A 26,830-nucleotide genomic window follows, 5' to 3' on the forward strand; every position below is an offset into this window, starting at 1 on the left:
TAAAACGCGCCCTTGAAAGAGATCAGACAGGCTCGCTGCAGCGCCGCCTTGCGCGCTTTCTCTTCAAGCAGTACACGACGGTTCAGAGCACAACAGGCGAGACCCCCTCGAAAATGATGTTCGAGCGTGAAATGCGAACCCAGCTCACAGCCATCCTCCCCGAGCCAAAGGCAGAGACGTTCCGGGAAGAAAAAGCAATTCCGCGCTGCGGCACGCTTAATGAGGGGCAGCGCGTCCTCGCCCGACAGTTTCTGAAAAAGCCACGCTGGGAGGAAGCTACAATTGTCAGACGCATAGGCCTGCGCTCTTGGCTCGTCAACATACATGGCACAGTAGCACGCCGACATCTCAACCAGCTGCGTAGATTTACGACGCCGTCTGAGAGCTGTCCGCCAGCGGAGAGAACACGTGCACCATCTTTCCACATAGCCTGGCACCTCTTCCAGGAAGAAGAGACTTCGCCCAGGACAGACCTAGGAGACACAGCGAACAACAGCCAGCCTACAAGTGTTTCTCCCCCGAGCGCACAAAGCCAGCGCGCCTCCACGCGTGAGCGCCGACCCCCTGCACGATACCAGGCAACTTTCTAAGGGGGAAGGAAGTGTTGTGTCCCCTTATCGTTTTTGTGTGTGTGCGCCCCCTCCTAACGACCACTCGCATTCCCCTCCTAACGACAGTTCGCATCCTCCTCCTAACGACCACTCAATCCTCCTCCTAACGACCGCTTGCCCTTCGTCGCACGCTGTCGCCAGAGGCCCCCCCACGGTGCGCCCCCGCACCCTCCTCCTGTTCTGGGAAGCCACTCCCTTCCGTGGACGCTTCTCCACTCCCTCCTTTCTTCGGGCGGCCAGTTCGGCTCCTGCCTCGGTCGACGCTGGTCGCACCCTCTTCAGCTTTAAATAAACGAAGTCTAAAAGTACCGTGTGCGTCTTCGCTGCATTCAACACAGCGACCGGACACGACAGGCAGGGCATGTAATGCGAAGGAAAGATAACCGCTGGTGCTTAAGGGTAACTGAGTGGGTTCCAAGAGAAGGCAAGCGTAGCAGGGCGCGGCAGAAAGTTAGGCGGGCGGATGAGATTAAGAAATTTGCTGGAATACGGTCGCCGCAACAGGCGAAGGACCGGGTTAATTGGAGAGAAATGGGAGAGACTTTGCCCTGCAGTGGGTGTAGTAAAGCTGGTGATGATGATGACGACAAAATGAAGCCCCCTGATATGTATGAAGGTCTGAAGAGACCTTCATTCATATCTCTATGCTCTATCGGCTTATCGGCTTACAAAAATACATATCGACCTGCAAATGCTCTATCGGCTTACAAAAATACCAAGTGGCTGAGTCGTGGGATAGAGCTGCAATTTTTTTGTTTCAAAACTCGCATTCGATGGACTTTTGCGGGTGATATTGAAATAAATGTGGAAGTGAAGCAATCTGGAGCATCATGAAGGTGGCGAAACACAGGAGACCTACTGTTTGAGAACATCAAGTGAAAATTGCGAGGCCACTTTGGCAACTAAAGTGTTCAGAGGCGGAAGCCGGGGACACTACACCGTGACGACTTCCGATGGATGGGACGTCCCACTGTTCCCGTGGATATATCGGCCTCTGCGTTATCTCAATTTAGTTTTGACATTTTTGACAATAATTAATTAACTAATCACTCTGCAGTCATCAAACATGGATTCTAGGTTCATTTTTTCCTCGTATATCTGAAGCAGCCATTCGTTTTCCGGTGTCTTTTTTGTTCCCGATTTAACGCGCTGCCTAAGGTGTGACACCCTCTGCTAACGGACGACAGTATGAGCCATTAAAGGCTTTCGCCTTAAAACGTGCTCCAGCCGCTGCAGTTCCCTACCTGCCGAAGTGGTCGCGGTCGACTGAAAAGCCGAGGTCGCCAGTTCGGACGGCGCAGTTGTTTGGTCCAGGTGCGTCTGTCCGTACGGCGCTTCTGCATGCGAAGCAGGGTCGTAGCCCGGCTGACCGTATGCCGGGGCCGGAGCAGCCGGGACGTAGGCAGTGTTGAACATGACGTTGACTAGGAAGCAGATGACCTGCAAATGAAACGTGCCGCTTCTGCACATTCGCCGCCTGTATTACAGGGAGCGGTATCTCGGTTGTCTGTATTCAAACATCGCAGTGACCTCAATGGTAGTTCTCTGCACCAAGGTGGATGTTTCCGTTAAGTACATGGCTACGGATTGCACTCACTGGCAAAGCGGTTCCAGTGCTTTGCTTTCTTGTTTGTACTGAAGTTCAGTTTAATGATATTTGAAGTCTGCGATATTAAAAGCTCGCTTTTCCGCCGACTAAAATTTCAATATATACAGCTTCGGGCTACACTCAAGTGACGACGGTATGCGACAAGCGGCTCCCTCAAGAGAAATTTTTTGTCCGCGTCGCTATAAAGTTCGAACTGCAAAGATTTAAGCTTACAGAGCAATTCTCGCGGAGAAAAGGGGTTCAAATGTTCAGGGACAGCAATGAGGCTGGCTTAAGGTCTCTATATCTCTATTTATGAAGCTCACATACCACGTGTCGGCTGTCTTTGCGGTCACTCTGAGACGCTATGTTCAGCCAGAGCTTAATGTAATGTAATACGATGAATTACGCATGGTAGGAGCTAAACCTCAACGTGAGCAACGTTGCGCTTTCTCTTCCGAAGGTACCAATAAGCAACTCTTTCTGCTAGGGCGTTTATCAAGTCGAAGCTATTAAATTCATGGATCGCCTAAGCGGTCAAGAGCCTGATCTTCGAACATGTCTTGTCATTTGAAGAGGAGGTGAAAGACGTGCTGCTCGCTTATCGGAGTATCCAAGCAACAAAGAGCCTACGGTGGGCGGTGTAGGGCCTAAGCTCCCCGCTCGACACCCGAGATGTGAAGGACGCCGTAGAAAACAGATCCTGATCAATTTCTATCACCTGAGGTTTGCTACCGTGCGCTGACTCCACAAAGCATCAAGAAGCCGCCACCGTAACCGGCACTAGAGACCGTAATCTGGGGCTGCGCAGCCGAAAGCAACGAACGACGAATTCACTCACCGAGCCGACGAGTGGAGGAACAGACTCTCACGGAGCGGAGAACGAAGTGGTCCCTCGAAGCAGCAGCACAAAGAATTACGGCGCAGGACGTAGGCCTCGCTGAAGAGCAGAGCGCGCACAGCTCGAGGCTCGTGGCGCTCAGCTGTACTTCTTCTTTGGCGAATTGGCGACTAAGTAGACTTTCAAGTTTCAGGAAATATTGGGCGTTTCAACAGCGCACTATAAAGGCAGAAACCAAAAAAAAAAATCAGGGGGGCACTTTGTTAACCTAAAATGAGGTGGGGCGAAAGCCTTTAGTGCGGTGTTGCTGCTTGTGTCACTGATGTGTGGTTAAGATGTTATTTAGGTACACAATTGTTTGGGAATCTTAAATGCTGGAGACACTGGAGAGCGCTTGGGAGGCATCCGTCTGATTCGACGCCTTTCTGCAAACACTCCAGCGTCCTAGACAAGAACTACATATGCGTTGGCAGGAAGTAGCGTAACTATTAGCACGCTCGGCTGCGGAACGAAAAGATGGTGGTTCAAATCCCATCGTGAACAAAGGTTTTTTCTTGGTCTTACTAGAAAAAACATGAAGCATCTGCTGACAACCTTCTGCTGACAACGATGAGGCATTGAAGGCTTTCACCTTAATATATTTATTAAGAAAAAAAAAATCGCAGCAACTGCTTAACTCTCAGTGAACACCCCTAAGGCGCTGCGAGGGAAGAGTGAAGGCAGGAGCGTTTCAATGGAGGCGAGATGCAGAATGCAGCCGCTTGACGTACTGTGCGCGTCAGTATTTAAACGCTTATCAGTCATAATCTAGGCACAACAACACGCCTCATAAGGAAAGCACAAAGCCAGCACATGCTGCCAGCAGTAACGTGTCATGCACTGACTTCAGGACAATGAGAAGCTTGAAATTAGATTTATTGCAGGCTCTGGCGATATTCTAAAAAAAGGTGGTACGGGACACATTAAATAAAGATGCCCAGGCTTAGCGTGGTTAAGCCAAGAATGCGTTGCATATTGCGCGGTCTTTTTGCACGAGGTATTGCTTGGCGGCACTCGATTTTCTTAGCAGCTTTTCCTCCGTGACTTATGGATGGATGGATGGATGGATGGATAGGAGCGCCCCCTTTGAAACGGGGCGGTGGCAACCGCCACCATGCTCAGTCGGTTTTTTTTTGTTCTGTTTTTGTTTTCTTTTTTTTCTGTATTTTTGCGTGGCTTGGTGACGTCACGTCACGTGGTTTGATGGCTGCCCGGCCGCGCCGAAGGGCTGAACAGAGTGATTGCAATATGCTACGCATAAAAATCAAAATATTTACCTGCTTAATAAGGTGTAAGTTGGTCTAATGCGCAAACTAGTAGGACCAAATAGTGTGACGAAACTAGTAGGCCACTAGGCGAGTGCTTTGGGGTTGGCTGTAGTAAAGGAAGTCGAGGCCAACTAATCAATAGCGCCAGGTTTCGCAGGTATCTCCTCTTGAAAGAATTCGCAGCATCATGCAGCTCTGACCTCCTCTCCCGAATTCCGGCATCTCCTTTACCCGTGGTGCAGTAAAGGATGGCGATCACGCAAGCTTGAGGTTTCCTTCACGCGTCTACATTGTCGCGTGCCTCACTTAAACTTCTACCTTTATAGATCTGGTCTAGCGGTCTCCCCATTGTGCCCGTTCTGCGGAGAACCCGGAACGATAGATCATTTCTTGTTGACCTGCCACCGTTTCTCATCTTTACGGAGCCGCCTGCTGGAGCTTCCGTTACGACAGCTTGGTCTAAGTCTGTCAGCCGGGGTTGCTCTGTCTCTTGGCGCTTCCTCCCTTGGGCTGGAATGTGCTCTCCGCCATGCAAAACTTCCTTACAGACACTAAACGGCTGCCGTCTTAAGCTCTGCTCTTTCTCATGATCAATATTTCTCTGGAACGAAAGCTTTCAGAAACGTGGAATATTTAGCCCCGTTCTCTATTTCAGTCACCGATCTCACAGCATTTGTTTAGCCTATTTCAATTACACATCTGAGAACCTTTCATTTATTTCCTAATTGCTATTATTATCATAAGTATTTTTTTTCACCACCATTATTTTCTTGTTTAACATTTTGTGCACCTATCAGTTGCCGCCTGCGTCTCGGCCAATCCCCCGCAGTGGGTACGAGCCATTATCTAGAGGACAACAACAACAATAGCGCCGTTCGTGCAGCTGAAATCTACCGAAGCTTCAAGCAACTCTTGCGACGCCGCTCTTCAAGACGCGAATCCTGTTCTCCGTGAGTCTCTCGGCCCGCTGATTGCCTTGGGCAGCCATGGCACAAGTGTTCAGGCAGACTCGCCAGCCCTCCTTGGCATCACTCAGGTAAGACCACCCACTGACTATGGCAGTTTCTGTCGAAGCAACAACCCTTGTGTGCAGCCTCTAGTGGGCAGAAGGCGACTCTTATCAACCGTTCACGCCGAAATCAATGCCGAGTCAGCTGATGAGTTGGCACCGAAATTAATATGAGGCTTGTGCATGAAGTTGGTTGGTTTATGGGGTTTAACGTCCCAAAGCGACTAAGGCTATGAGAGACGCCGTAGTGGAGGGCTCCGGAAATTTCGACCACCTGGGGTTCTTTAACGTGCACTGACATCGCACAGTACACGGGCCTCGAATTTCTCCTCCAAAGAAATTCAGCCGCCGCGGCCGGGATCGAACCCGCGTCTTTCGGGCCAGCAGCCGAGCACCATAGCCACTGAGCCACCGCGGCGGCTCATGTGCATGAAGTGAAAAAAAATTGGTTTCAGGAGAGAAGGAAGAGAGAATCAGTGTTTGTGTCCCTCTTCACCTGCCTTTCGTTCGGTTCGTTGCGCCGGTGGTTAGCATTCAATGTATCTGAAGGCGTTTTCAAAGAATGGCGGTTAGGAAAGGGGATCTTGTGTACACACGAACGCGTGTGCCATATTTTGCATGGCAGAAGCCTCATCGCTATTCTCATTGTTGTCACAAAAAGAGAGGAGATGCAATTTTGGCACGTAAAGATTCTGTACAAACTGTGCCCAACTCGGCACAAACTGTGTTCTCCACATGTACTTATTGCATGCTCGAGTGCTCCTCAGGACAATGAATTCTACCGACTCTGTGCATTCAGTCTGCTGAGTCTGTAATGAAGTTCGGGAAGAAGATGGTGCAAATATCTTGCGCGACGATTGAATTCATACAAAACCTTTCTGCTGTATTGAGCTCAAGACTGAAACGGATTTTCAAACCTCTATTGGTCTGCCGCTGCCTGGCTCTTTGTAGTCATATTTTTGTATAGGGGCCTTTCCTTGTACTGTGCGAGCGGTAAGGTGCAGTGACTACAGGCAACACGCAGATAGACGGCGTCCTCAGTAAGCTATCCTGTATAGCTTTCGGTTTGGATTATGCGGGTTTAGCGTTCCAAGGCATCTCAGGCTATGAGGGACGCCCTAGTGGAGGGCTCCGGAAATTTCGATCACCTGAGGTCTTTAATGTGCAGTGACATCGCACAGTACACGGGCCTCTAGAATTTCGATCCATCTAAATGCGACCTACATGGCCGGGATCGAACCCGCGTCTTTTGGGTCAGCGCAAACATAGTTTCTATTTTCAAAAACTGGATTGCAGCGTTTGGCGCTCGATTTTTTTCACGGTTCCTAATGCTGAAAACGTATTACTAGACGTTCTAATGCAAACAGAATGCAAACATGCATCCTAAATTTATAAACGAAGGAAAGGCAAAATGCCAAAGTAAGCATAGTTCTGCAGTTAATGTAATTCAAAATTAAGTAGCCTTAGCGTTGTTTTCTTTCTTGACGTTCACTTTGCTTTCGTACTTTAATAAATTCCATTAAAAAGTGATGATGTTGACAACCTACGACTTCACCTGCCTAACTCTACATGAATGCATATTGACTTAAAGAACGGCGTACCTTATGAAAAAAAAAAATAGACCGAACGACCAAACCTGTCGTTCCCCATGCATTTTACTGTTACATTATGCATAACATTCTGTCATACTCAAACTCTCAAAGCTATAAGTGATATCCTGACACCCGAAGGGTCTGGAAGAATGTATTTCCTCTATTATCACCAGGAATTATTTCGCTGTTCATTGTAACCTAATTATAGCTGAATTAACAAATTGCATTCTAATACAGTGACACGAATGTACAGTCTTTGCCAAAGGTAACCAGGCTGCACATTTTGCTTCTCAGTCGTATAGTAGAGCTATTATGCCAGCCCTCGAGCTCTAAATCTCTCTATGGTAAGGAGTACCCCTGTCCTCACCTACAAATAGTTTTTTTTATCTTTAAGGAAGCCGTGAGGGCCCAGCTTTACGAATGAAAGTAAACCATGCAGCCTGGTTACTTTCGGCAAACACTGTACATTATGCAGATTCTGACTTGCGCTAGGTGCATTTCTTCTGTTTATTAAGAGTGTTTAAGTTGTCGATGGTTTCTTCGAAACGTCTATGTTTATTTCAAGGCGTAATAAAAAATACGGTATTATGAAAAATATACCACCTCTTATCACTTAAGCTAAAAATTCAAAATTACCGCCTTAAATAATGCGGACGTATGACTTTATGGTGCAGCAGGTGGCGGCAGAAAGTTTTTTATGCGAGGGAGAGTAGAAAGTTTGCGGGGATAAGGTGGCTGGATTTGGCACAGGACTTGGAGTGGGCGTAGTTAGGTTGGTGGTGATGATGGTGATGATTAAGATAGTTCAAGGTGCGTGCATATTTTGGAACATCTGACATCTTTCTTGAAAACCTGAAGACAGAGTACCTCAGGAACCAGCCCTTGAATGGATTCTGTTTAAAAAATCTGATGTTGTATCAGATGGGCATCGCCTACATGTGCCTTCTTGACCTCGCCCGTGTGCTGTGCGATGTCAGAGCACGTTAAAAAATCTAAAGGGGAAATGCGATGCGAGCCCGCCGCTACGCCATCTATGACAGCCTGTGCGCAACTCTCGGAACTTTAAAAGTCCATACAATGCCATACCATATACCATACCATATTATACCATACCATACCATACCACAAACCATACCATACCATACCATACCATACCATACCATACCATACCATACCATGCCATACCATACCATACCATACCATACCATACCATACCAAACTATGCAATCTCAGAGCATACCATAGCAATACGTTGCTGTACCGTACCACATATTACCATACTCTACAATACCATACCGCACGATACCATGCCAATCCACACCATTGTTTTGTTTGGTGCCATGCATCAGCTGACTCGTCTAGCTCTCAGCCTTCCTATCTTCTACTGTAATTATGTTTCCCCCAGCGCTCCTCAGAACAAAATCTACCAGCCGCAGAACATCCAGCAGCCCAACCCGACAATGCAGTACCGTCAGGAAATTTTGTCTGCGTTCGTCCTCCTCGGCTTCATCATCGCGGCGTTGCTGATCTTCGGCCTAATGAGAACCACCGTACGGCATGTATTCCTACCCTCTGAAATTTTAAAGGAATCTCTAGCCTTCGTACTGAACAGGGTATCGAAAATTTAGTCTTTCGCAATTCAATTCTCAAGGCAAACAAAGAACCGTGAACAAATGCCATTTGTGCACTTTGCTCAAAGGAACAAGTGGACACAAAATAACGAATTAAATTTCTTCGGAAGTATGTTATTACTTGAAGTGAATTACTAAACGCTTTCCCCGCTGTAATTAGCCTGCATGCTTATATTGAAAAACTAGTGGCGATCCTAGACCTAAAATCTTTTGATTCGATAGGATTCCCGTAGTATTCTTGGTTTTACGGATAGTAGCCTGGGAATTTTTAGCTACAACCGCGTAGTAGCGCAGGAGCGTAGTAGCGTAATAGCTGTGATTATTGGCTTAAAACTCTTCCCGGTTTCAAGCAGCTCCTGCGTATGGCGTTTTTGTTTTTATGCCATGAATACAGAGCGATGGCAGAAACTGGTAATAGCTCTCCTAACTTAGGGCGAGCGAAGTGGAAAAGACTACTCGATCCTTGAAAGCTGCGAGTAATCACGGGGATTTTTCGCGTTGATTCTAGCTTTCTCGCTGGCTGAATTAGAAGCAAAGGAGGGATGATATATGAGCAGGATAAGTGAGTTATATCGAATGCTTTAGTCAACAACCACGACTGCCTCTAATTTTCCAATGTAAAAATACAATAGTACGCAATGGCAATGTCAAATGAATTTATTAGCTTGGACATTGACAATGAAAACTGTCGTTCGAATACGTGCCCTCCTGGTTACCTAACTATATTCATACTCAACTGACTATACTCATTGCTTATAACCACTGCGCTCGAAGTGTAATCCACTCCAGTGATGCGGCGCCGAAACTAAACTGCGCGTTGTGCTTGACAGAGAAAGACAATAAGTACACGTCGCGTCTTCTGCGGTACTGTAATACTATGGTGGCAGAAAAAAATGGCAAAAAAAAGGTGTCCTGGCCCTGCGGTACTAATTATGAAACCACTAAAGGGGGGGGTGGGGGGGTCACGAAGTGGCAGGGACAAGTCAGCCGTAATGAGTATCAGTCTATCCGATGTGTTCTTTTGTGGGAGTTTAACGTCCCAAAGCGACTGCGGCAACGAGGAACGCCGTAGTGGAGGGCTCCGAAAATTTCGACTACTTGTGGTTCTTTAATGTGCACTGACATCGAACAGTACACTGGCCTCTGGAATTGTGCCTCCATCGAAATTTGACCGCCGCGGCCGGGATTCGAACCCGCGTGTTTCGGGTCACCATCCGAGCGCCATAACCACTAAGCTAGCGCGGCGGCTTTCAGACCCAAAACCTCCTGTCATGCTTGCGTAAAAAAATTCTTTAAGAACATATTTGCGCAATAAAAGTGCGCTTCGTGAATGCCTCTAGGCTTGTACGTTCTGTAGTCTTTCATGAGGAGCAGTTTAACCTGTCGTTTTTCTCCCCAGCCAGGGGGAGAGGACGTGAAGGGCAGTGCCCAGAAAGAATTCGGTCTTCCTGAGCAAAGAGCACCCGACACTGTGGAAACGGTAAGCCACCTTATGTTAAGGGTGTGTGCTCTTGATATAGACACTAGAGTGCCAGTTATAACCACAAAAAGCATAGAGCAAGCAAACAATTGCCACATTACGCTTTTAGGAATATTATTACAGACACTAATGCTGCTATTAAAGTCTATACAGGCTACGTAATTTTATTTGTTTGAATTTGGTTTTATAGAGTTTAACAACCCAAATCGACTCATGCTATGAGGCACGCCACAGTGAAGGGCACTGGATAATTTCGTCCCCCTTGGGTTGGTAAATGGGCACTGCCATGACACAGTACACGGGCTTCAAGCGTTTCGCCTCAATCAAAATGCGACCGCCGCGCCGGGATCGCACCCACGTCTTTCGGGTCCGTGGTCGAGCACCATAACCTCTGAGCAACCGCGGAGGCAGAATTTTATTTTCGTGAAGAAGTCAATACTGAAGAAACTAATGAGAGTCGCTGCTTCACGGCACAACTTACAAGGAAATTACTCGAAAAAAGCGAACAAGAAATAGGCCGCGCACACCTGCTCCCAGGTACCTTTTTTGTGTCCTTGTATAACTGCGCTATATTTAAAGCGGTTATCCGTTACCTTACAGGAAAAATTTGGACCCTAGAAGTATCCTTGCGTTAAAAGGAGGAGAGCAAATTGTTCAGGGTTCAGGTACACCCCATTCGTGCAATTTTCAGTATTGCGAAATATGTGTTTAGGAACGCTACGAACACTAATTGTGTATACGAAGGTCAGCCTCTGATTGGCCATTTTTGTTGAGCGATGTTTACTTAGGCAAAACATGTGTAATCACTAGCGGTACAAAAAGGGGCAAATCAGTTTCCATCGATCCCATTTTGCAAACATTACAAGGACACTTAACATCCACCTCAAGGAAATGACGCGGTAGCGTTGATCAGTTATGGCCCATAAATACGGAATTAGTCATTTTCTACTTTGGTGTATGGAGTTTAACGTCCAAAAGCGACTGAGGCCATGAGAGACGCCGTAGTGGAGGGCTCCGGAAATTTCGACCCCCTTGGGTTCTTTAACGTGCACTGACAACGCACAGTACACGGGCCTCTAGAATTTCGCCTTCATGGAAATTCAACCACCGCGGCCGGGATCGAACCCGCGTCTTTCGGGTCAGCATTTGAGCACCATACGCACTGAGCCACCGCGGCTGGTATTTACATTCAGGTTTATATTTATTGGGGCTGTAACGTCCCATAGCAACTCAGGTTATGAGGTACGCCGTAGTGAAGGGCTCCGGAAATTTCGACCCCCTTGGGTTCTTTAACGTGCACTGACAACGCACAGTACACGGGCCTCTAGAATTTCGCCTTCATGGAAATTCAACCACCGCGGCCGGGATCGAACCCGCGTCTTTCGGGTCAGCATTTGAGCACCATACGCACTGAGCCACCGCGGCTGGTATTTACATTCAGGTTTATATTTATTGGGGCTGTAACGTCCCATAGCAACTCAGGTTATGAGGTACGCCGTAGTGAAGGGCTACGGAAATTTCGACCCCCTTGGGTTCTTTAACGTGCACTGACAACGCACAGTACACGGGCCTCTAGAATTTCGCCTTCATGGAAATTCAACCACCGCGGCCGGGATCGAACCCGCGTCTTTCGGGTCAGCATTTGAGCACCATACGCACTGAGCCACCGCGGCTGGTATTTACATTCAGGTTTATATTTATTGGGGCTGTAACGTCCCATAGCAACTCAGGTTATGAGGTACGCCGTAGTGAAGGGCTACGGAAATTTCGACCCCCTTGGGTTCTTTAACGTGCACTGACAACGCACAGTACACGGGCCTCTAGAATTTCGCCTTCATGGAAATTCAACCACCGCGGCCGGGATCGAACCCGCGTCTTTCGGGTCAGCATTTGAGCACCATACGCACTGAGCCACCGCGGCTGGTATTTACATTCAGGTTTATATTTATTGGGGCTGTAACGTCCCATAGCAACTCAGGTTATGAGGTACGCCGTAGTGAAGGGCTACGGAAATTTCGACCCCCTTGGGTTCTTTAACGTGCACTGACAACGCACAGTACACGGGCCTCTAGAATTTCGCCTTCATGGAAATTCAACCACCGCGGCCGGGATCGAACCCGCGTCTTTTGGGTCAGCATTTGAGCACCATACGCACTGAGCCACCGCGGCTGGTATTTACATTCAGGTTTATATTTATTGGGGCTGTAACGTCCCATAGCAACTCAGGTTATGAGGTACGCCGTAGTGAAGGGCTACGGAAATTTCGACCCCCTTGGGTTCTTTAACGTGCACTGACAACGCACAGTACACGGGCCTCTAGAATTTCGCCTTCATGGAAATTCAACCACCGCGGCCGGGATCGAACCCGCGTCTTTCGGGTCAGCATTTGAGCACCATACGCACTGAGCCACCGCGGCTGGTATTTACATTCAGGTTTATATTTATTGGGGCTGTAACGTCCCATAGCAACTCAGGTTATGAGGTACGCCGTAGTGAAGGGCTACGGAAATTTCGACCCCCTTGGGTTCTTTAACGTGCACTGACAACGCACAGTACACAGGCCTCTAGAATTTCGCCTTCATGGAAATTCAACCACCGCGGCCGGGATCGAACCCGCGTCTTTCGGGTCAGCATTTGAGCACCATACGCACTGAGCCACCGCGGCTGGTATTTACATTCAGGTTTATATTTATTGGGGCTGTAACGTCCCATAGCAACTCAGGTTATGAGGTACGCCGTAGTGAAGGGCTACGGAAATTTCGACCCCCTTGGGTTCTTTAACGTGCACTGACAACGCACAGTACACGGGCCTCTAGAATTTCGCCTTCATGGAAATTCAACCACCGCGGCCGGGATCGAACCCGCGTCTTTCGGGTCAGCATTTGAGCACCATACGCACTGAGCCACCGCGGCTGGTATTTACATTCAGGTTTATATTTATTGGGGCTGTAACGTCCCATAGCAACTCAGGTTATGAGGTACGCCGTAGTGAAGGGCTACGGAAATTTCGACCCCCTTGGGTTCTTTAACGTGCACTGACAACGCACAGTACACGGGCCTCTAGAATTTCGCCTTCATGGAAATTCAACCACCGCGGCCGGGATCGAACCCGCGTCTTTCGGGTCAGCATTTGAGCACCATACGCACTGAGCCACCGCGGCTGGTATTTACATTCAGGTTTATATTTATTGGGGCTGTAACGTCCCATAGCAACTCAGGTTATGAGGTACGCCGTAGTGAAGGGCTACGGAAATTTCGACCCCCTTGGGTTCTTTAACGTGCACTGACAACGCACAGTACACGGGCCTCTAGAATTTCGCCTTCATGGAAATTCAACCACCGCGGCCGGGATCGAACCCGCGTCTTTCGGGTCAGCATTTGAGCACCATACGCACTGAGCCACCGCGGCTGGTATTTACATTCAGGTTTATATTTATTGGGGCTGTAACGTCCCATAGCAACTCAGGTTATGAGGTACGCCGTAGTGAAGGGCTACGGAAATTTCGACCCCCTTGGGTTCTTTAACCTGCACTGACAACGCACAGTACACGGGCCTCTAGAATTTCGCCTTCATGGAAATTCAACCACCGCGGCCGGGATCGAACCCGCGTCTTTCGGGTCAGCATTTGAGCACCATACGCACTGAGCCACCGCGGCTGGTATTTACATTCAGGTTTATATTTATTGGGGCTGTAACGTCCCATAGCAACTCAGGTTATGAGGTACGCCGTAGTGAAGGGCTACGGAAATTTCGACCCCCTTGGGTTCTTTAACGTGCACTGACAACGCACAGTACACGGGCCTCTAGAATTTCGCCTTCATGGAAATTCAACCACCGCGGCCGGGATCGAACCCGCGTCTTTCGGGTCAGCATTTGAGCACCATACGCACTGAGCCACCGCGGCTGGTATTTACATTCAGGTTTATATTTATTGGGGCTGTAACGTCCCATAGCAACTCAGGTTATGAGGTACGCCGTAGTGAAGGGCTACGGAAATTTCGACCCCCTTGGGTTCTTTAACGTGCACTGACAACGCACAGTACACGGGCCTCTAGAATTTCGCCTTCATGGAAATTCAACCACCGCAGCCGGGATCGAACCCGCGTCTTTCGGGTCAGCATTTGAGCACCATACGCACTGAGCCACCGCGGCTGGTATTTACATTCAGGTTTATATTTATTGGGGCTGTAACGTCCCATAGCAACTCAGGTTATGAGGTACGCCGTAGTGAAGGGCTACGGAAATTTCGACCCCCTTGGGTTCTTTAACGTCCACTGACAACGCACAGTACACGGGCCTCTAGAATTTCGCCTTCATGGAAATTCAACCACCGCGGCCGGGATCGAACCCGCGTCTTTCGGGTCAGCATTTGAGCACCATACGCACTGAGCCACCGCGGCTGGTATTTACATTCAGGTTTATATTTATTGGGGCTGTAACGTCCCATAGCAACTCAGGTTATGAGGTACGCCGTAGTGAAGGGCTACGGAAATTTCGACCACCTGGGGTTCTTTAACGTGCACTGACATCGCACAGTACACGGGCCTCTAGAATTTCGCCTTCATGGAAATTCAACCACCGCGGCCGGGATCGAACCCGCGTCTTTCGGGTCAGCATTTGAGCACCATACGCACTGAGCCACCGCGGCTGGTATTTACATTCAGGTTTATATTTATTGGGGCTGTAACGTCCCATAGCAACTCAGGTTATGAGGTACGCCGTAGTGAAGGGCTACGGACATTTCGACCACCTGGGGTTCTTTAACGTGCACTGACATCGCACAGTACACGGGCCTCAAGAATTTCGCCTTCATGGAAATTCAACCACCGCGGCCGGGATCGAACCCGCGTCTTTCGGGTCAGCATTTGAGCACCATACGCACTGAGCCACCGCGGCTGGTATTTACATTCAGGTTTATATTTATTGGGGCTGTAACGTCCCATAGCAACTCAGGTTATGAGGTACGCCGTAGTGAAGGGCTACGGAAATTTCGACCCCCTTGGGTTCTTTAACGTGCACTGACAACGCACAGTACACGGGCCTCTAGAATTTCGCCTTCATGGAAATTCAACCACCGCGGCCGGGATCGAACCCGCGTCTTTCGGGTCAGCATTTGAGCACCATACGCACTGAGCCACCGCGGCTGGTATTTACATTCAGGTTTATATTTATTGGGGCTGTAACGTCCCATAGCAACTCAGGTTATGAGGTACGCCGTAGTGAAGGGCTACGGAAATTTCGACCACCTGGGGTTCTTTAACGTGCACTGACATCGCACAGTATACGGGCCTCAAGAATTTCGCCTTCATGGAAATTCAACCACCGCGGCCGGGATCGAACCCGCGTCTTTCGGGTCAGCATTTGAGCACCATACGCACTGAGCCACCGCGGCTGGTATTTACATTCAGGTTTATATTTATTGGGGCTGTAACGTCCCATAGCAACTCAGGTTATGAGGTACGCCGTAGTGAAGGGCTACGGAAATTTCGACCCCCTTGGGTTCTTTAACGTGCACTGACAACGCACAGTACACGGGCCTCTAGAATTTCGCCTTCATGGAAATTCAACCACCGCGGCCGGGATCGAACCCGCGTCTTTCGGGTCAGCATTTGAGCACCATACGCACTGAGCCACCGCGGCTGGTATTTACATTCAGGTTTATATTTATTGGGGCTGTAACGTCCCATAGCAACTCAGGTTATGAGGTACGCCGAAGTGAAGGGCTACGGAAATTTCGACCACCTGGGGTTCTTTAACGTGCACTGACATCGCACAGTACGCGGGCCTCTAGAATTTCGCCTTCATGGAAATTCAACCACCGCGGCCGGGATCGAACCCGCGTCTTTCGGGTCAGCATTTGAGCACCATACGCACTGAGCCACCGCGGCTGGTATTTACATTCAGGTTTATATTTATTGGGGCTGTAACGTCCCATAGCAACTCAGGTTATGAGGTACGCCGTAGTGAAGGGCTCCGGAAATTTCGACCCCCTTGGGTTCTTTAACGTGCACTGACAACGCACAGTACACGGGCCTCTAGAATTTCGCCTTCATGGAAATTCAACCACCGCGGCCGGGATCGAACCCGCGTCTTTCGGGTCAGCATTTGAGCACCATACGCACTGAGCCACCGCGGCTGGTATTTACATTCAGGTTTATATTTATTGGGGCTGTAACGTCCCATAGCAACTCAGGTTATGAGGTACGCCGTAGTGAAGGGCTACGGAAATTTCGACCCCCTTGGGTTCTTTAACGTGCACTGACAACGCACAGTACACGGGCCTCTAGAATTTCGCCTTCATGGAAATTCAACCACCGCGGCCAGGATCGAACCCGCGTCTTTCGGGTCAGCATTTGAGCACCATACGCACTGAGCCACCGCGGCTGGTATTTACATTCAGGTTTATATTTATTGGGGCTGTAACGTCCCATAGCAACTCAGGTTATGAGGTACGCCGTAGTGAAGGGCTACGGAAATTTCGACCCCCTTGGGTTCTTTAACGTGCACTGACAACGCACAGTACACGGGCCTCTAGAATTTCGCCTTCATGGAAATTCAACCACCGCGGCCGGGATCGAACCCGCGTCTTTCGGGTCAGCATTTGAGCACCATACGCACTGAGCCACCGCGGCTGGTATTTACATTCAGGTTTATATTTATTGGGGCTGTAACGTCCCATAGCAACTCAGGTTATGAGGTACGCCGTAGTGAAGGGCTACGGAAATTTCGACCACCTGGGGTTCTTTAACGTGCACTGACATCGCACAGTACACGGGCCTCTAGAATTTCGCCTTCATGGAAATGCAACCACCGCGGCCGGGATCGAACCCGAGTCTTTCCGGTCAGCATTTGAGCACCATACGCACTGAGCCACCGCGGCTGGTATTTACATTCAGGTTTATATTTATTGGGGCTGTAACGTCCCATAGCAACTCAGGTTATGAGGTACGCCGTAGTGAAGGGCTACGGAAATTTCGACCCCCTTGGGTTCTTTAACGTGCACTGACAACGCACAGTACACGGGCCTCTAGAATTTCGCCTTCATGGAAATTCAACCACCGCGGCCGGGATCGAACCCGCGTCTTTCGGGTCAGCATTTGAGCACCATACGCACTGAGCCACCGCGGCTGGTATTTACATTCAGGTTTATATTTATTGGGGCTGTAACGTCCCATAGCAACTCAGGTTATGAGGTACGCCGTAGTGAAGGGCTACGGAAATTTCGACCACCTGGGGTTCTTTAACGTGCACTGACATCGCACAGTACACGGGCCTCTAGAATTTCGCCTTCATGGAAATTCAACCACCGCGGCCGGGATCGAACCCGCGTCTTTCGGGTCAGCATTTGAGCACCATACGCACTGAGCCACCGCGGCTGGTATTTACATTCAGGTTTATATTTATTGGGGCTGTAACGTCCCATAGCAACTCAGGTTATGAGGTACGCCGTAGTGAAGGGCTATGGAAATTTCGACCCCCTTGGGTTCTTTAACGTGCACTGACAACGCACAGTACACGGGCCTCTAGAATTTCGCCTTCATGGAAATTCAACCACCGCAGCCGGGATCGAACCCGCGTCTTTCGGGTCAGCATTTGAGCACCATACGCACTCAGCCACCGCGGCTGGTATTTACATTCAGGTTTATATTTATTGGGGCTGTAACGTCCCATAGCAACTCAGGTTATGAGGTACGCCGTAGTGAAGGGCTACGGAAATTTCGACCCCCTTGGGTTCTTTAACGTCCACTGACAACGCACAGTACACGGGCCTCTAGAATTTCGCCTTCATGGAAATTCAACCACCGCGGCCGGGATCGAACCCGCGTCTTTCGGGTCAGCATTTGAGCACCATACGCACTGAGCCACCGCGGCTGGTATTTACATTCAGGTTTATATTTATTGGGGCTGTAACGTCCCATAGCAACTCAGGTTATGAGGTACGCCGTAGTGAAGGGCTACGGAAATTTCGACCACCTGGGGTTCTTTAACGTGCACTGACATCGCACAGTACACGGGCCTCTAGAATTTCGCCTTCATGGAAATTCAACCACCGCGGCCGGGATCGAACCCGCGTCTTTCGGGTCAGCATTTGAGCACCATACGCACTGAGCCACCGCGGCTGGTATTTACATTCAGGTTTATATTTATTGGGGCTGTAACGTCCCATAGCAACTCAGGTTATGAGGTACGCCGTAGTGAAGGGCTACGGAAATTTCGACCACCTGGGGTTCTTTAACGTGCACTGACATCGCACAGTACACGGGCCTCAAGAATTTCGCCTTCATGGAAATTCAACCACCGCGGCCGGGATCGAACCCGCGTCTTTCGGGTCAGCATTTGAGCACCATACGCACTGAGCCACCGCGGCTGGTATTTACATTCAGGTTTATATTTATTGGGGCTGTAACGTCCCATAGCAACTCAGGTTATGAGGTACGCCGTAGTGAAGGGCTACGGAAATTTCGACCCCCTTGGGTTCTTTAACGTGCACTGACAACGCACAGTACACGGGCCTCTAGAATTTCGCCTTCATGGAAATTCAACCACCGCGGCCGGGATCGAACCCGCGTCTTTCGGGTCAGCATTTGAGCACCATACGCACTGAGCCACCGCGGCTGGTATTTACATTCAGGTTTATATTTATTGGGGCTGTAACGTCCCATAGCAACTCAGGTTATGAGGTACGCCGTAGTGAAGGGCTACGGAAATTTCGACCACCTGGGGTTCTTTAACGTGCACTGACATCGCACAGTATACGGGCCTCAAGAATTTCGCCTTCATGGAAATTCAACCACCGCGGCCGGGATCGAACCCGCGTCTTTCGGGTCAGCATTTGAGCACCATACGCACTGAGCCACCGCGGCTGTTATTTACATTCAGGTTTATATTTATTGGGGCTGTAACGTCCCATAGCAACTCAGGTTATGAGGTACGCCGTAGTGAAGGGCTACGGAAATTTCGACCCCCTTGGGTTCTTTAACGTGCACTGACAACGCACAGTACACGGGCCTCTAGAATTTCGCCTTCATGGAAATTCAACCACCGCGGCCGGGATCGAACCCGCGTCTTTCGGGTCAGCATTTGAGCACCATACGCACTGAGCCACCGCGGCTGGTATTTACATTCAGGTTTATATTTATTGGGGCTGTAACGTCCCATAGCAACTCAGGTTATGAGGTACGCCGTAGTGAAGGGCTACGGAAATTTCGACCACCTGGGGTTCTTTAACGTGCACTGACATCGCACAGTACACGGGCCTCTAGAATTTCGCCTTCATGGAAATTCAACCACCGCGGCCGGGATCGAACCCGCGTCTTTCGGGTCAGCATTTGAGCACCATACGCACTGAGCCACCGCGGCTGGTATTTACATTCAGGTTTATATTTATTGGGGCTGTAACGTCCCATAGCAACTCAGGTTATGAGGTACGCCGTAGTGAAGGGCTCCGGAAATTTCGACCCCCTTGGGTTCTTTAACGTGCACTGACAACGCACAGTACACGGGCCTCTAGAATTTCGCCTTCATGGAAATTCAACCACCGCGGCCGGGATCGAACCCGCGTCTTTCGGGTCAGCATTTGAGCACCATACGCACTGAGCCACCGCGGCTGGTATTTACATTCAGGTTTATATTTATTGGGGCTGTAACGTCCCATAGCAACTCAGGTTATGAGGTACGCCGTAGTGAAGGGCTACGGAAATTTCGACCCCCTTGGGTTCTTTAACGTGCACTGACAACGCACAGTACACGGGCCTCTAGAATTTCGCCTTCATGGAAATTCAACCACCGCGGCCAGGATCGAACCCGCGTCTTTCGGGTCAGCATTTGAGCACCATACGCACTGAGCCACCGCGGCTGGTATTTACATTCAGGTTTATATTTCTTGGGGCTGTAACGTCCCATAGCAACTCAGGTTATGAGGTACGCCGTAGTGAAGGGCTACGGAAATTTCGACCCCCTTGGGTTCTTTAACGTGCACTGACAACGCACAGTACACGGGCCTCTAGAATTTCGCCTTCATGGAAATTCAACCACCGCGGCCGGGATCGAACCCGCGTCTTTCGGGTCAGCATTTGAGCACCATACGCACTGAGCCACCGCGGCTGGTATTTACATTCAGGTTTATATTTATTGGGGCTGTAACGTCCCATAGCAACTCAGGTTATGAGGTGCGCCGTAGTGAAGGGCTACGGAAATTTCGACCACCTAGGGTTCTTTAACGTGCACTGACATCGCACAGTACACGGGCCTCTAGAATTTCGCCTTCATGGAAATGCAACCACCGCGGCCGGGATCGAACCCGCGTCTTTCGGGTCAGCATTTGAGCACCATACGCACTGAGCCACCGCGGCTGGTATTTACATTCAGGTTTATATTTATTGGGGCTGTAACGTCCCATAGCAACTCAGGTTATGAGGTACGCCGTAGTGAAGGGCTACGGAAATTTCGACCACCTAGGGTTCTTTAACGTGCACTGACATCGCACAGTACACGGGCCTCTAGAATTTCGCCTTCATGGAAATGCAACCACCGCGGCCGGGATCGAACCCGCGTCTTTCGGGTCAGCATTTGAGCACCATACGCACTGAGCCACCGCGGCTGGTATTTACATTCAGGTTTATATTTATTGGGGCTGTAACGTCCCATAGCAACTCAGGTTATGAGGTACGCCGTAGTGAAGGGCTACGGAAATTTCGACCCCCTTGGGTTCTTTAACGTGCACTGACAACGCACAGTACACGGGCCTCTAGAATTTCGCCTTCATGGAAATTCAACCACCGCTGCCGGGATCGAACCCGCGTCTTTCGGGTCAGCATTTGAGCACCATACGCACTGAGCCACCGCGGCTGGTATTTACATTCAGGTTTATATTTATTGGGGCTGTAACGTCCCATAGCAACTCAGGTTATGAGGTACGCCGTAGTGAAGGGCTACGGAAATTTCGACCACCTGGGGTTCTTTAACGTGCACTGACATCGCACAGTACACGGGCCTCTAGAATTTCGCCTTCATTTAAAATTCAACCACCGCGGCCGGGATCGAACCCGCGTCTTTCGGGTCAGCATTTGAGCACCATACGCACTGAGCCACCGCGGCTGGTATTTACATTCAGGTTTATATTTATTGGGGCTGTAACGTCCCATAGCAACTCAGGTTATCAGGTACGCCGTAGTGAAGGGCTACGGAAATTTCGACCACCTGGGGTTCTTTAACGTGCACTGACATCGCACAGTACACGGGCCTCAAGAATTTCGCCTCCATCGAAATTTGGCCGCCGCGGCCGGGACCAAACCCGTGTCTTTCGGGTCAGCATTTGAGCACCATACGCACTGAGCCACCGCGGCTGGTATTTACATTCAGGTTTATATTTATTGGGGCTGTAACGTCCCATAGCAACTCAGGTTATGAGGTACGCCGTAGTGAAGGGCTACGGAAATTTCGACCACGTGGGGTTCTTTAACGTGCACTGACATCGCACAGTACACGGGCCTCTAGAATTTCGCCTTCATGGAAATTCAACCACCGCGGCCGGGATCGAACCCATGTCTTTCGGGTCAGCATTTGAGCACCATACGCACTGAGCCACCGCGGCTGGTATTTACATTCAGGTTTATATTTATTGGGGCTGTAACGTCCCATAGCAACTCAGGTTATGAGGTACGCCGTAGTGAAGGGCTACGGAAATTTCGACCACCTGGGGTTCTTTAACGTGCACTGACATCGCACAGTACACGGGCCTCAAGAATTTCGCCTCCATCGAAATTCAGCCGCCGCGGCCGGGACCAAACCCGTGTCTTTCGGGCCAGCAGCCGAGCCGTAACCACTGAGCTACCGCGGCGGGGCTCAACTTTACATTCATATGTCCCTTGCAGTCCTCATATCACCCTTTGCGCAATGTGGCATCGGTTAAGTGATCCGCCTCTGGCCTGCAATGGGAGATGCTACCACCGTGGGACTTGGGCGATCCGAGTTGCTCTTCCCAAGCAACCTCCCGCGATCAACCAGTAATTTAACTGCCACCTGTCAGTTTGAACAAGAGACGGGGGATGAGGGGCTCGTTATAAATATGAGAGAAGCCAACAGCCGTAGAAACCAAGGAGCACTGAGGATGTTTTTAATTAATTTATTTATTTTGTGATGTTGTTCGATTAATAATATTACTGAATATGTTACCGCTTAAAGCTAATTGATTAGAAAAACAGAAGAAAAAACAACCACATGCCGCCGGTGGGATCCGAACCCACGACCTCCGAATTACGCGGCCGGTGCTCTACCGCTGAGCTACGGCGACGGCTGTCAATTCTTCTGCTTTCGGGGTATTTATGTTTACAAATAACCTAACCTTTAGAGTGTTCACCAGCGCCACCCACGCTCTTAAGCGGCGCACGTAGCACGTCCTGAGTTACCGCTGATGTGACGTAGAACATCATCGAACGGCGAAAGTGGAAGCTGTGTGAGAACCCTCTTATGCTTCCTATGGCGTCAAGGCTGCCAGAACCGAGGCCCTCGCTAAACAATTAAGCAAACAAGAGGGGGGGGATGAGGGTTCTCACACAGCTTCCACTTTCGCCGTTCGATGACGTTCTACGTCACATCACCGGTAACTCAGGACGTGCTACGTCCGCCGCTCAAGAGCGTGGGTGGCGCTGGTGAACACTCTAAAGGTTAGGTTATTTGTAAACATAAATACCCCCGAAAGCAGAAGAATTGACAGCAGTCGCCGCAGTTCAGCGGTAGAGCACCGGACGCGTAATTCGGAGGTCGTGGGTTCGGATCCCACCGGTGGCATGTGGTTGTTTTTTCTTTTGCTTTTCTAATCAATTAGCTTTAAGCGGTAACTTATTCAGTAATATTATTAATCGAACAACAGCACAAAATAAATAAATTGATTTTAAAAAAATCCCTCATGTCCCTTGGTTTCTGAGGCTGTTGACTTCTCTCACCTCCCAGTGTGGTTAGTATTCCCACAATCTGGCGGGTAGCTTATGATGACTCCACAAAGTCACGCGACCTATGCTGTCTACCTAAGTTGCTTCTCCGGGGCGGGTTATGTGGGCCACCCTCTGCCACCCTGTTTATCGGTCACAACGCCGACATCGCCGACGCCGGATCTCCTGCGTAACGAGGTCTTTAACGCTCTCGCGTTAAAAGCCAACCGTTGAAGCAGAATTCCCACTGGAGACTCATTTAATGCCCGCAGACATCAACCGGAAAGACTCCAAAAGCGCGGGCAGCCGCTGAATGTTCGCCGACGGCCAGAAAACCAACTGACATGGATTCCACACAAGCGCCGCCTGACACAACGAAGAAAGAGATGAAGGTACCAACAAGGCAGATGCGCAAGTCTTCGAAGGGCCACCCTGAACGGCGGGGGCATTAAGAAATCGCCGTTAGTTTTATTTTTGGTTTGGTTTGGTTCATTGGGTTTAACGTCCCAAAGCGACTAAGGCTATGAGAGACGCCGTAGTGGAGGGCTCCGGAAATTTCGACCACCTGGGGTTCTTTAACGTGCACTGACATTGCACAGTACACGGGCCTCTAGAATTTCTCCTCCAAAGAAATTCTAGCCGCCGCGGCCGGGATCGAACCCGCGTCTTTTGGGTCAGCAGCCGAGCACCATAACCGCTGAGCCACCGCGGCGGCAGTTTTATTTTTGATTTAAATGCTAGAGCTTACACTGCTTAGAAAGAAAAACCTAAAAGGCTACGGAATTTTGTGTCAAAAAGGTGTAGATCTTAACTAAATATCTCTGAGGGCGACTTGGCTCACAGCACAATTTAACAGTTAAAGTAAACGAGGACAATAAATAGGCAGGACTCGAAGTCACGCGGATGCATTTTCGTTTCCTATAATATTTTTATTTGATTTTTTAATCGCCATGAAAAGCAATTAAGACAGGAGAAATGCATTTCACGATGATCTTAAAACCAGCCGGCGTCATAGCCCCTTAATTTTCCTCATCCTTTTCGCCTAGTTGACTTTGTAGCCCCGGCGGAGTCATCGGTTATCTTCCATTCCCAGTACTTGTAGATTGCATTTCTATTATTCTTTTTCGATTTCGGGTAGCATTGCACCACCCCGTGTTTGTTGCTTGATCCTCTCTGCTCAGTTTGTGTCTCTCAAAATTACACTAATTCTTTTCCTTTTGAGAGCACACTTCCACCGTCCTTTAGCTTTAAGGTAACATTTTATTTATGGCTAAGTTAGGGCCATAGATATACTTATCCATTAAGCCGGCAAGAGCCAACTAATGGACGCAGGGCGAGTCGAGTCCAAAAACGGTAACTGATTTTAGCGGGTCTAGGATTTCTAGGATTTCAACTGCTAGTCTAGGATTTCGACTGGTTGCGCTCTATAACTAGTCCGATCTTTCAGTTGGAGCTGGTCTTACCGAATCGAGCTGGTCATTGTCGCAACCTCTTTTTTGGGATGTGGTTGAGGTGTAGAGGGCAGGTCTAGGCGCTGTAATAGAGGCTTTTTGCATTCTGTACGTACCTCTGTCCTAAAATATTTCGATAACCTTGTTTAAATTGCGAATTCTATATTGTTGATAACACAACATAAGCTGTTTTCTGCGTTTTTTAAAAAGCAGTGGCAACTTGATCACAGATGTAGTCTTAATTAAGAAGCATCGAGATATTTCCTTACCGTCACTTTCACTTCTCGCCTTGGATTACTTCGTATCGTTTCACAAATATGCATACTCGTTGACATCGATGTGCATGTTCTATGAGTGCATTAAAGAAGTTCAAATGAACAAGGGCGAATTTGACGCCTTAAATGCATACAAGAAAGCTTCAGAACACTATTATAAAAAGGAAGGCGCCAATAAAGGACGACAGTAAGCACATCTGAAATTTAGACTCGGTTACTATCGTTCTTGTTTACTTTCGTTGTGAAATCTGAAGACGTCATATGACCCCCATTTCTAGACATTTGCAGAGGACCAGTGACAAATTATCAGTAGCTTAAATCGGCTATATCTTCCTTGTGTGAAACTTTGTTCAATAATCTAGTACGCGTTTAACGCATAAGCATGGAACCGTCTGTACACCTTATGTATCCGTCTGGGCGAATTTAAAACGGGGCCAATTGTACTTTGGCTAGTAACCATGCAACCAATTAAAGGGATTGAATAGTGATGCTTCAAGTAAGTGGGACTAAGTTTAGTTAATTAGTACAGTGATGCTTCATGTAAGTGGGATTAAGTTTAATTAACCAATTAGCCTTACTAACCTTTTCAGTCAGACCAGACAAATAAAATCGAGTAGGAAATTGGTCGTATTGGGGAATCGAACCAGGCACTCCGGAGTGCGAGACCAGCACGCTAACCACTCCGCCATGCCAGCTCGATGGTTTGGAAAGAAAGGCTCGTCTAGTGAATAAGGTGTCTTCGTTTACTCCCATCTTCCTCCCTTCCGGTTACGGCAAGGTTCAGGTGTCTATCGAGATATGCGAGGCAGATATATTTCCTTTCCTCAAAACAAATTTACCGGCGAGCAAGGCGTAGAGCCGAACGGGCGATGGCGTTCTGTGGACACACTGGCAGCGTTGCAAGACGCTGTCGCATTCCACTCTTTGAGGCGAAGCTTAACAACCACACATCATTGAGACAAGCAGCAACACCACGCTTAAAGATTTCGCCTCACTGCACTTTAGGTCAACAAAGTGCCCCCCCCCCCCCCCCCCCCCCCCGCAATTCTTTGCTGAAATGTCGACCTCTTCGCGGTTCAGTGATGCGACATCATATGTGTGGGGCAGAACTGGATCATAAACGCTAACAAAGAACCCTCTGAAGGACGGATTTCACCATAGTAACGTTAAGGCTGTTCTACTTCCAATAGCTTCGCTTTATTTTTGTCAAATAAACCGCACATATCAGCGTCACTCTCAAATTTGCTTCGGCGTCGGAAAAGAAATCATGTTATGCGCTGTCATCCAGTACACAAGAAAACGAAAGAAATAAGAGGTACAAGGAGTGGCATGAACCAGAATAGTAGTAAACAGCGAACATTCTACGTTGCTTTGAGAACAGTTTTATGCGTGACATTGTGACGAAGTAAACAAAATATCGAAAGTTTGCTATCTAATGTGTGAATGAAGGGAAAGTAAATCACTCGATGGAAAGCAGATGCTGATAGTGTTCAAGTTCCTTCAAAAAATTTTGAGCATGTTTTATTCTAGACGATCCATTGTTCCATATTTTTCGGAACGATTGTGGCGCCGTGCATCATCCGGGCGCAGGGCGGCTGACCTTCGCAACCCCAGCGTGTCTGCAGCCAAGTGAGCGTCCAGCGGGTCCATCGGCTGGTCGACACGGTCCCCGCGATGCGGTGGAAGGCGGCGTCCAGCATCCGGAAGAGGTCGAGGCCGTCAGAACGGCGGTGGCCAATGTCACCGTTCGCTTCATCAGCCGGTGGTGGAACTAGGCTGTCAGCCGAGTCCGGCGCTTGGTTTTGGGCGCGATTGAGCATCATCCCACCGTTGTCACCGAAATGTTGCGGAGAAAAATGCAGGTCAGGGGAGAAGACCTCCGGCAGGGGGCGATTCTTTCTGTTCCTTCTGCCTGGCACTCTCTGGTGCCTCTTCGCCTTGTGTGCGGCGCGCTCCACATAAAAAGAGGAAAACGAAACAATAGCTATAAACTACAGACATCTTCCTCAGAATGTCTTTTGCAAATTAATGTAAAACATCATTTACATGAATGCTCTACCCTCATCGAAGAAGGCAACTTTTTTTGGGCAAATGCAACACGCCTTAAGAACGGGA

General features: G+C 49.1%; 2 protein-coding genes across 3 annotated transcripts in view; one reads left to right on the forward strand and one right to left on the reverse strand.

Annotated features, from left to right (window-relative positions):
* The first annotated feature begins 5,333 nt into the window (after nucleotides 1-5,333).
* Nucleotides 5,334-23,441, forward strand: LOC149346514 (uncharacterized). The gene is made up of 4 exons (XM_089541363.1): nucleotides 5,334-5,383; nucleotides 8,354-8,498; nucleotides 9,979-10,059; nucleotides 23,262-23,441. The coding sequence occupies exons 1-4, from the start codon at nucleotides 5,334-5,336 to the stop codon at nucleotides 23,439-23,441; spliced, it is 456 nt and encodes a 151-aa protein (XP_089397489.1).
* Nucleotides 23,442-25,891: 2,450 nt separating this feature from the next.
* LOC149346515 (uncharacterized) overlaps nucleotides 25,892-26,830 on the reverse strand; it is a 45,106-nt gene continuing 44,167 nt past the window's right edge. For both annotated transcript variants that reach the window (XM_089586466.1, XM_089586468.1), the window contains exon 6: nucleotides 25,892-26,667. In XM_089586466.1, coding sequence (XP_089442592.1) covers nucleotides 26,579-26,667 — 89 coding nt within the window. In that variant the 3' untranslated portion in view covers nucleotides 25,892-26,578. The remainder of the gene's footprint in view (nucleotides 26,668-26,830) is intronic.

The sequence above is a fragment of the Amblyomma mixtum genome, chromosome 4, assembly GCF_055824585.1.
Source record: "Amblyomma mixtum isolate Tamu chromosome 4, ASM5582458v1, whole genome shotgun sequence".
Classification (NCBI taxonomy): Eukaryota; Metazoa; Arthropoda; class Arachnida; order Ixodida; family Ixodidae; genus Amblyomma; species Amblyomma mixtum.